The sequence below is a fragment of the Malania oleifera genome, chromosome 4 (genome assembly GCF_029873635.1).
Source record: "Malania oleifera isolate guangnan ecotype guangnan chromosome 4, ASM2987363v1, whole genome shotgun sequence".
Lineage (NCBI taxonomy): Eukaryota > Viridiplantae > Streptophyta > Magnoliopsida > Santalales > Ximeniaceae > Malania > Malania oleifera.
The window spans coordinates 80,825,213-80,836,688 of record NC_080420.1 but is presented as its reverse complement, the minus strand read 5'-3'; the positions used below and the strand labels follow the sequence as shown (position 1 = coordinate 80,836,688).

General features: G+C 35.0%; 1 protein-coding gene across 4 annotated transcripts in view; it reads left to right on the top strand.

The window, feature by feature from the left end:
* The first annotated feature begins 298 nt into the window (after positions 1-298).
* The window catches only part of LOC131154367 (putative pentatricopeptide repeat-containing protein At1g12700, mitochondrial), a 73,607-nt gene continuing 62,429 nt past the window's right edge, over positions 299-11,476 (top strand). The window contains exons 1-2 of one of the 4 annotated variants that reach the window (XM_058107084.1): positions 299-693; positions 826-1,682. In XM_058107084.1, coding sequence (XP_057963067.1) covers positions 474-693; positions 826-1,682 — 1,077 coding nt within the window. In that variant the 5' untranslated portion in view covers positions 299-473. Of the gene's footprint in view, positions 2,140-11,476 lie in introns of all 4 variants that reach the window. The other 3 variants (XR_009136428.1, XM_058107083.1, XM_058107082.1) reach the window with 3 other exon arrangements.

The following is an 11,476-nucleotide window of genomic DNA, read 5'->3' as shown; positions in this document are numbered from 1 at the left end:
AATAGAAAAGGTAACCCCAAAACTAAAACTCTATCTTAGGTGGGAGAATTTTGAGTTCACTGCCTGAACCACCTTTAAAAGTTAACTACAATGCAATTGTTATTCTTTCATTGCTCTTGACTTCTTCCTTCAGATTTTAAAATTATTTTTTATTTAATTCTTTTATCCTGAATTGCACATGAAAAAGTTACAAGATTAATCAAATTAAACTCATTCATAGACGGGCGTAATGGTCATTTGAGCCAACTGACTAACCGTTTTGTTTCATAAACAGCCTCATACAGTCAAAAGAGTCCCAAACCCTTTTTGGCTTTTTAACATGTTCAAGATGCTTCGACTGAGACAATGGGGCTCGGCTGGAACGACGTCGTACATGATAATGTGCAGGGAAATAACTACCTGCGACTTCGACGGAAAAACAAATTTTTCAAGATGATAATGTGCAGGGAAATGACTTCCCGAATCTCTTTTTCATGCCCAGTTCTCTTTTTCTGACCAACATGGTGCGGAGAGGAAGAGATGGTGCTTTCGCCACTGTAAGTACTTATGCTGTGATGCCTTTTCTCCTCTTTCGAACTTGCACTTACGCTACTACCAGCAAAAGCATAACAGCACCATTCACGCCTCACCTTCGTCAAATTGCGAAGGAGCTTTGCAAATCTAGCATTGTTGGCAGTATTGATGATGCCCTAGGTTTGTTCCGTCACATGGTTCGGATGAAACCCTCGCCTTCCATTGTCCAATTTAATCAATTGTTGGGTTTGATTGTGAGAATGAAACATTATCCGGCTGCAATTTCCCTAATTAATCAAATGGAATCTGCAGGAGTTACGCCCGACGTGCGTAGTCTGAATATCCTGACGAATTGTTTCTGCAACTTGAATCGAGTGGATTTTGGTTTCTCTGTTTTAGGAAAAATTTTGAAGCTCGGTTTGGAGCCAGACACCGCCACTTTGAATACTCTTATCAAGGGCCTTTGTAAGATTGGGGAAAATAGTGCGGCCCTTGAGTTGCTAAGGAAGATGGAAGAAAGAGGTTGTGTGCGAGATGTAGTAGCATATAGCACAATCATTGACAGCCTCTGCAAGGACAGGCTAGTAAATGAGGCTTTCAGCCTCTTCTTAGAAATGATTGCTAAAAACATTACTCCAAATGCTGTCACCTACAACTCATTAATCTGTGGCTACTGTAGTTCATGTCAGTGGAAAGAAGTTACTAGATTGCTGAATGAAATGATAGATAAAGAAATCACACAAGATGTGTATACCTTCAGCATATTGGTTGATAACCTTTGTAAAGAGGGCATGGTTGCTCAAGCTCACCGTGTTGTGGAATGGATGATTGGAAGAGGTCTAGAGCCTAATAGTGTAACTTACAATGCCCTTATGGATGGATTTGTTTTGCTTGGCCAAATGAACATGGCATGGGATGTATTTGATGTGATGGTTGGCAGAGGTTGTTTGCCTAGTGTTTATAGTTATAACATCTTGATCAATGGATTTTGCAAGAGTAAAAGAATGGAGGAAGCCATGAAGCTCTTTGAAGAAATGTCTCAAAATGGATTGATTCCTGACACTGTGACTTTCACAACTCTTATAAGCGGCCTATGTAAGGTGGGCAGGCCGCAGGATGCACAGATGCTTCTAGATAAGATGCAAGCTCATGGCCAAACTCCTGATATTGTAACGTACTCAACTTTGTTGGATGGCCTATTCAGAAACAAATATGTTGATGAGGCGATGGCCTTGTTTAAAACAATTGAAAATAGTGGGATGAGTCATGATGTATTTATTCACAATATCATTATTGCTGGTATGTGCAAAGTTGGGAAGCTTGAAATTGCAAAGGAAACATTTCAAAATCTCTTTGCCAAAAAGCTACAACCTAATGTTCATACATATAATATAATGATGAATGGGTTTTGTAAAAGAGGGTTGTTAAATGAAGCAAATGACTTGCTTCAAAAGATGGAAGAGAGTGGCTGCCCCCCAAATGGTTTCACTTATAATATAATTATCCAAGGACTTCTTCAAGACAATGAGATATTGAGAGCAAAGAAACTCCTTCACATAATGGTTTTTCGGGGTTTCTCAGTGGATGCAAACACTATGACCATGTTACTAGAGTTGCAATCTATTGGTAAATTAGATTTATTATCGTTGGATATGATGCAAAAGCATTTGTGATAGTCATGAACATGAACTAATACTTAGAAATGAATGTTGGGTAGGAGGCAGGTCGAGAATTTTTTTCATGTTTATTGTTATTTGATGCTTATTGTATCACATCTAGCATTAGTTGCTGGTATTGGTTACATATTGTTGTTTTGTAGCAACTATATTTCTTTGCTCATGTTTAAATTCTTCTTTGGACCACTCTGTTGTGATATGTTATAGAAGATTCTCTAAAGTGACGAAATAACATATTTACAGCTCTATATTGACAATTTAACTTGGAAGCTTGCTCAATGTTTATAATATGGACAAATAAATAATATTTATGCTGTTTGGATTGACTCATGTCTTCTTATAGGAAAATATAGAAGTAAGCGGAAGCAATAAGCAATTCATGTAAGCAAATGATAAGCACACATTAAACATTGAAGGAATGTAATCCATTAACAATTCCTCCTTAGGCAACATGTGTTTAGTGGCAGATTCCAGTAGGCTAAACACGTTTACAAATGCTAGTAAGTTTTACTAGACTGATCAGCACTCACCTCCCCTAAATAGCTTTATATGCTACTCTAATTTTGACCCCAGGAAACATCAAACTGACTGAGAAGTCATACTCTCATTCTACACTAAGGCATAAGTACACTCAATAAAAGTAAAACCTATATTATTACTTACATGATGGTTACCCATCCCATGAACACAAGGTAAGTAGTCATAGGAAAGCATAATGCCTTGAACAAGCTTGACTCGCGACACCTTGAAATCAATATAGAATTTCTTTTGTTGTTCAGCTGCACTCCCACTTCCAAGAATTTACCTTCGTGGTTCTATCTACTCACCACCCAAAAAAGAAATCGGGCAATTGTTTTGCAACAAGAGAAATGCTCCAAGTTATAAATTAAGGGAGACAAATCACACCCCCCTTGTGGCTGAAAGGGTGATCTTGATTTGTCTATTCCTGACTTGGGATTTCTACCCCAAGTGAACAAAACCCTCTTCCCCAATATTTTCCAAATGTAGCTAGAAAGTAAGACTTTCAGTCTACATCGACTTGAGGAAATTCTTCTTCATACCTTACTTCAATCAGTTTTATAGACGTGCAAAGGCTCTTGCAGGAAAGAAAGAGAGCAAAGCCTCACAAGACAAAAATATCGAATTTTTAATGAACGGATGAAATGGGAATAATGGAATTTGAAAAGTTTTATTTAAAAAATTCTATTTCTATATGTGTAATTTTATGCTCAATGCAGCATAAAACAACATATGGCCTATTAACGTGAATGGCTATAGCGTATGATGCTAAATTTCATGGACAAAAATTAGTAAAGAGGAAACAAAGTTATGTTTTTTATTATATGCACTTTCAAATGAAAATCATATATGCTATTATACATACGTTAGTTTTTTTTTTTTTTTCATGATTTTATTTTGAAATATATTTATAACTCTTTGGGTACATAGGCCAGAAACTAGTTTTATTTTGTTACAATACCACATTACCTAAAAGCTTAAGCTATTAGGTTGTGGGCAACAATGTATATCAATATTTAACACTCCTCTGCATATGCAGCCCGATTGCTCGTGGAGATAAACAAAAGATAAATAATCAATGTTACATGGAATAAGATAATTTCTAACCATCGTACAATAACCATGGGCAACAAGACTAGAAACCAAGACCTTCTTGCAAGTTGCAACTATAGCTTTGATACCATGTTAGTTTACGACTTTATGTAAAAGCTTAAGTTAGTTTACCACTGTTAGCATTAGTGGCTTAGGTTTCTCAATCCAGCTAGTTTTGATGATTTCAATCCATTAGTGTCCCGCACGGTATCTAATCTATGATTTCAAGCTCAGTTCAGGTTATACAGGTTAATACCAGAGCAAAGCATAATGATCAAAATAGGATTTGTTGAGGCAATGAGCAAACAAATGATTAAAGGAGCAATGAACAAATATCATGGCAAAGCTTATATGGAATACCCAAAGCTCAATCAGTCAAAGTAAATATGAAGACTTATTTTTGCTTACATGTTTGTTTGGGTTGTGTGTGAGGTAGGACTTGTTTTGTAACTCTTGTGCGTGTGATGTGTATAAGAATACCTTGCAAGAGCTGCGCAAATGCATATGCATGTAGTTCATATAGTATAACACATCTAAACCAAGTTTACACATGCATACCGGATCATTCTTAGTGATTAAGATGTCAAACGAGCTTTTAAACTTGGTTTTCTAAACAAGACATTTTCAAACTCAATTTGGACAAGCATTAAGCATCATTAGATTGTAAATATCTCAAAAGCACTTGTCCCTGCATAAGTTAGCTCATTTAGAGGCATACTAAGGTGGAAAATAGGGGAATGGTCGACTAGGGTATAGCACAAGTCGACTAGCAATTCCAGTAGCCTCATTTGTGAAAAGACTAGGTGATTGGTCAACTTGTACAAGGGAATGGTCGACTAGCAATTCTAGTAGCTAAATTTTTATCGCAGACCAAGTGACTGGTCGACTAGTACAGGTGAATGGTCGACTACCAATTCCAGTAGCTAAATTTTTACCATAGACCAGGTGATTGGTTGACCATTGCAGGGGTTTGGTCGACCAGCAAGGATGAATGGTTGACCAGCGAAGGTGTATGGTCGACTAGCGGCTGGTGTATGGTCGACTAGCGGCCTCGAGCAGACAACATTAAATGCTCAATAACGGCTAGTTTTTTCTTTGTCTTGTCTCCATTAATGCTCAACGGCTAGCCAGCGACTTGCTTGTCTTCTTGGTCATAAATATACCCCATTAGCATTTATTAGATACATTTGATTGAGCATTGATTGTTAAGATTATTAGTTGAAGCATTCATTGTTAGGGCTCATATTGCTCAAGGCTTTCTTGTACTCCATTCTTTTTATACATCATTTGCAACAAAGAGTAGTGTGGCGTTTACATTTGTAAAATCGGCTCAAAAAGGAGTATTTCATATTGTATCTACTTGCTATTGTATCATTGTATTTGGAGGTTCGTGGTGAACCGTTGGAAGGTGGTTCTTGGTGAACACCTTGGTGTAGCTTGTGGTGAGCAGCTGGGATTGGTTCCCGTATTGTAAAGGTTTCTTCATCTTGAAGGGAGATCACATAGTGGATTTGGGAATCCTTGAGGACTCAAGGCGTGGACGTAGGCTTGGAGCCAAACCACGTTAACATCGCGGTGTCAAGATTTCTCTCCTTATATCTTTACTTTGCATGCTTGTGTTGTATTTGCTTTTATATATATACTGTGGTATAATTTTCTTGTTTCTTGCCAAAGAGTTTTTGTGATTGTAGAAAAACTCAATATCCGCGAAAAACGCCTATTCACCCCCCCTCTAGATGCACATCCGGGCCGACAAGTGGTATCAGAGATAGTCGCTAGACCTTCGGAGTAACATTTAGAGCACAAAGATCAAATGACAGATATGTTTTCCCAAGGACAATCTGTTGATTGTCCACCAAAGTTCAGCAGAAGCAACTACCCGGCATGGAAAGACCAAATGACAATCTTCATCTAATCATAAAGAACAAACAAACAAAACCAAGCCTTAGTCCCACTAAGTGGGGTCGACTATATCCGTTTCCGCCAGTTTATGGGATAATGGACCATTTATTTGGATAGATTCAAGGATACTAAATCATTATTCACTATCTCCTCCCAAGTTCCCCTACCCCTTCTACTACCCCTCACAGTAATTAAGTCACTCTTCTTCATAGGTGCACTATGTGGCCTACGTTGCAAGTGTCTATACCACCTGAGTTGTCCCTCCCTTATTTTATCTTCTATAGGAGTTACACCTAACTTACCACAAATATGTTCATTCCTTAATTTATCTTTCAATGTTATACCACTCATCCATCTAAGGATTCTCATTTCGGCAACTTTTGCTTTTTGGATATTATGTTTCTTCATCGCCTAACATTTCGATCCATATAGCATAGCAAGTCTTATACCTGTCCTATAAAACTTTTCTTTCAATTTTAAGGGTATTCTACTTATCCTAAAGCCTCTAGATTCTAAAGTTTCTCTCCATAATTCTTACTCAGCCTTTACTCTGTCCCTAGTTTCGTCAATTAATACAATATCATCTGCAAACAATATACACCATGGAACCTCCTTTTGAATACTCTTAGTCAATTAGTCCATCACTAAAGCAAAAAAGATAAGGACTCAAAGCAGATCCTGGATGTACACCTATGGTGATCGGAAATTCTCTAGTTTATCCATTTACACTAGTCATTACTCCATCGTACATATCCTTAATGACATCGGTATACCTACTACATACACCCTTTTTTTCTAAAACCCACCATAGAACTGCCCTAGGTATCCTATCATATGCTTTCTCAAGGTCAATAAATATCATATGCAAATCCCTCTTCTTTTCCCTAAACTTTTTCATTAATCTTCTTAAAAGATAAATAGCTTTTGTGGTAGATCTCCCAAGCATAAAACCAAATTGATTTTCTAAGACCTTCATTTCTAACCTTAATCTTTGTTCAACTACCCTTTCCTATAGTTTCATCATATGACTCATAAGTTTAATTCCACGATAGTTATTACAATTTTGAATATCTCTATTTTTGCATATAGGTATTAAAGTGCTTTTCCTCCATTCATCTGGCATTTTCTTAGTTTTTACAATTGTATTAAATAAATTAGTTAACCATATAATTCCGTTATCATCTAAGCATTTCCAAACTTCAATTAGGATATTATCTGGTCCCATAGCTTTCCCATTTTTCATCTTTTTTAGTGCAAACTTAACTTTGTTAACTCTAATTTTACGTATAAATCTCATACTTTTAGTCTTTTCTTCATTTGACAATTCCAAGTTTAAGCCTTCTATTTGGTTTTCATTAAACAACTTACTAAAGTAACTTCGCCATCTTTCTTTAATGTCTTCATCCTTAACCTAGACAATATCATTCTCACTTTTTATACATTTTACATTTCCTACGTCCTTACTCTTCCTTTCTCTAGCTTTAGCAAGTTTAAATATATTTCTTTCCCCTTATTTTGTACCTAATCTATCATACAAACTATTAAATGATCTATATTTAGCTTCACTAAGGACCTTTTTTGCATCTTTCTAGTCTTCTTATATTTTTCAAAGTTATCTCTGTTTCTACATTTTTGCTACGTTTTATACCAAATTCTTTTTGTCTTTATGATTTTTTGTACATCTTTATCCCACCACCAACTCTCTTTGCTATTCGAGAATCTTCCCCTTGATTCACCTAAAATCTCTTTTGCTATCTTTTTAATAGATCTAGCTAATCTATTCCAAAGAGTATTTGTATCTATCCCATCCTCTATGGTCCAATCTTCATCTTTGATCATTTTATCTTTTAATTTTATTATATTTTCTCCTTTTAGGTTCCACCATCTAGTTCTCTTACACTGGTTTATTTTATCATTTTTCTTCCATTTTTTAATACATATATCTAACACTAAGACTCTATGTTGTGTGGTTAGGCTTTCACCTGGAATAACTTTACTATCTTTGCATGATAAACAATCTACCCTCCTAGTTAAAAAAAAATCTATTTGACTTCTATTTTGTCCACTTTTAAAGGTTATTAAGTGTTCTTCTTTCTTCTTAAAGTAAGTATTCGTTATAATAATTTTTATTATCTCTTCCAATGTGTCCATTCAGATTTTCTCCTATAAATATTTTCTTAGTCCCTCGTATGCCTTGTATAATACTATACATATCTTCCCAAAATTGTCTCTTAAGATTTTCTGCTAAGCCGACTTGAGGAGCATAAGCACTAATGATATTTATTATCTCTTGTCCTAATACCATCTTGATTTTTATAATTCTATCCCCTACTTTAGTTACATCTACAACACTATCTTTTAAGTTTTTTTTTTATAATAATGCCTACTCCATTCTTATACTTTTCTTTTCTAGTATACCAAAGTTTAAATCTTGTTTTATCAATTTCTCTAGCTTTCTCCTCCACCCACTTAGTTTCTTGAAGGCAAATTATATTAATTCTTCTTCTGATCATTGTATCTACAATTTTCATACTTTTACCCGTAAGTGTCCTTGTATTACAAGTTGCTAATCTAATCATAGTTTTTTGAACTAACGTCTTTACTCGCCCACATCCTGAATGACGTAGGAACCCTCGCATATTTGACACCGTACCTGGGCACCGACACGGCGCATCGCTTCAGGGCGACGACCTAGCCCACCCTCGCCCACTTTTCGCTACACCCAGGTGGTTCAAGTGCAAGGCGTCGCTCGTAGGGGATGCCCCAACAAATATTTAGTAAGGATTCATATCATAATGATCTCACAAATTTTACGCTGGCTGTCAGCTACCTAACGTAACCCTCCTCCTTTACCCAGAGGAGATTATGTATTCAAAGATGACAAAGGTGAGCTTATACCAAACGGAAGTTGTTGGACACGGACTCAAGGTTGGTTCAACTAAACTACAAAACAAAAAAATTTCTTTATCGTGCTGTGAGTGATGAAGAGTACAATCATATTTGCGGATGCAACACCACAAAGGAAATGTGGGAGAAGCTCCAGGTAACGTATGAAGGTATGTCTCAAGTTAAAAAGTCAAAAATTTATATGTTGGTTAAAGAATATGAAATGTTTAAAATGGAAGAAGGTGAGTTAATTACTTCCATGTTTACCCGATTTACAAATATAACAAATGGCTTGAAAGCACTTGGTAGGGAATACTCTATGGAAGACAATGTGCACAATGTGCTTCGTTCATTGTCGGAATCGTGGCATGCAAAGTTTACAATAGTTGAGGAAGCAAAGGACCTATCTAAGGTCACTCTTGATGAACTCGTTGGGTCAGTCTTTGAAGTTCCTTAGGGTTATCATCAAGAAGACTCCGAAGAGTCAGTTTCCCCAACAATATCTATATCTCAAGCCTTAGATGAAGATCAAAGAAAAAAATTATTAACCATAGATAAAAAATTTGAAATCAACATGGAAATCTTAAGAAATGACTACAAACATGAATCTAATAGAAAGAATAGAGATGAATTTTTTAAAAAGCATAATAAGGAAGAAAGAGAAAAAATCAAATCAGAATGGATGGAAGAAATGCAAAGAATTTAGAAGAATATTTCATTTTTTAAATATTATAATGATAAATACACAGTTTGTACTATCCATGATAATAAAAAGAATTGGAAATTGGTTGATAAAAATCAAGAAGTATCCTCTATGCATCCTCCATTAGATTTGTTAAAGGTTGATTACAAAGGAGTAAAAATTTAGCTTCACCATACAAAGAAGTGAAGGAAGGAAATAATGGGATAGATCAAATTATTAGTCAAAATAATTAAACTGACGAATTATTACACATGATGGCAAATCAATCAACCAAAATTGAAAATCTTTTAGAAAAAAAATTAGACTCTAAGATAATTAATACTTTTGAAAAAGGAGAATCTAGTAAAACAAAAAAGCAAAAACCCATATAATAGAAAGAATAGAGATGAATTTTTTAAAAAGCATAATAAGGAAGAAAGAGAAAAAATCAAATCAGTATGGATGGAAGAAATGCAAAGAATTTAGAAGAATATTTCATTTTTTAAATATTATAATGATAAATACACAATTTGTACTATCCATGATATTAAAAAAAATTGGAAATTAGTTGATAAAAATCAAGAAGTATCCTCTATACATCCTCCATTAGATTTGTTAAAGGTTGATTACAACAACAACATAACAACAACAACAAAACCAAGCCTTAGTCCCACTAAGTGGGGTCGGCTATATGAATCCTTTTCCGCCAATTTATGCGATCATGGACCATTTCTTTTGATAGATTCAAAGATATTATCTCCTCCCAAGTTATTTTAGGTCTACCCCTACCCCTTCTACTGCCCCCCACAGTAACTAAGTCACTCTTCCTCACAGGTGCACTATAAGGCCTACGTATTCGGTAAGGATTCATATCATAGTGATCTGACAAATTTTACGCTGGCTGTCAGCTACCTAACGCAACCCTCCTCCTTAACCCGGGCTTGGGACCGGCTGTGTGTGAAAAAATTAGGACATTTAAGTGCATCACAGGCGGAGTTTAAAGGTTGATTACAAAGGAGTAAAAATTTAGCTTCACCATACAAAGAAGTGAAGGAAGGAAATAATGGGATAGATCAAATTATTAGTCAAAATAATTAAACTGACCAATTATTACACATGATGGCAAATCAATCAACCAGAATCGAAAATCTTTTAGAAAAAACATTAGACTCTAAGATAATTAATACTTTTGAAAAAGGAGAATCTAGTAAAACAAAAAAGCAAAAACCCATATATGAACCATTCACAGTAAAAGATAATTTCAAATTCAATCTGGAATCCAAAAATGAACAAGATATGGAAATAATAATAATAATAATAATAATAATATTATTATAATTATAATTATAATTATTATTATTATAATTATTATTATAAATGTTCTTAACTGCCTTGCTTGATTCACGATATGCAATTTATATACCCTACACTCTAAAAACTTGTCATGATTGCATTTTCTAAATTTATTTTGATTCCAAATTATGCAAATTCATCTATTTTAACGTTTTTTCAAAGTTCCATTGTAAATTTCCATCATTTAGCATAAATTTCTGTTATTTCTTAGAATCAAAATTGAAATAAAACAAAATTGAAGTCAAGATTTCTGTTGAAATATCCCTAAATTGTGACCACTGAAATTTCCATTGAGATCAAATTTTAAGTCGTTGCTTACAACTGGCCTAACTGCTATGAAAAAGCGGAGAGAGCTAGACTTGTTGAAATTACCATATTGGAAGAACATCCTTGATTCAAATATTTGATGTTAATTGGCATGCACACACACACACACACACACACACACACATTCTGTGATTTCCTTGAACAAATGTTTCAGGTCAGGATGTGGAAGCATATAATCAACAATCCAAACAGTGTGAGGTGCGAAGCGAGTGAGGGCGGTGAAAAGATGCCATTATTAGATTTTGAATTGGACTATCTTTTGATTTCTTTTCTTTTCCCACTTTTTTGGAAATTCGAGAACTAATAGGAATGGGAGAGATTACTATTCATTTTGGTGCTGTAGCATTTGGGGACTTGACACAATTTTTTCTTGTGAATTTAGTACTAGAGATATGTATTTTTTTTGTTAAAAAAACAAAGCTCAAAATTTGGTATTTTCTTCACTTAATACCTTCTCAATCTGCCCTAATATGAGTATAGGTTCAGTTCTTGGATGAGCTTGTTTTACGAAATCCACTGATCGTAA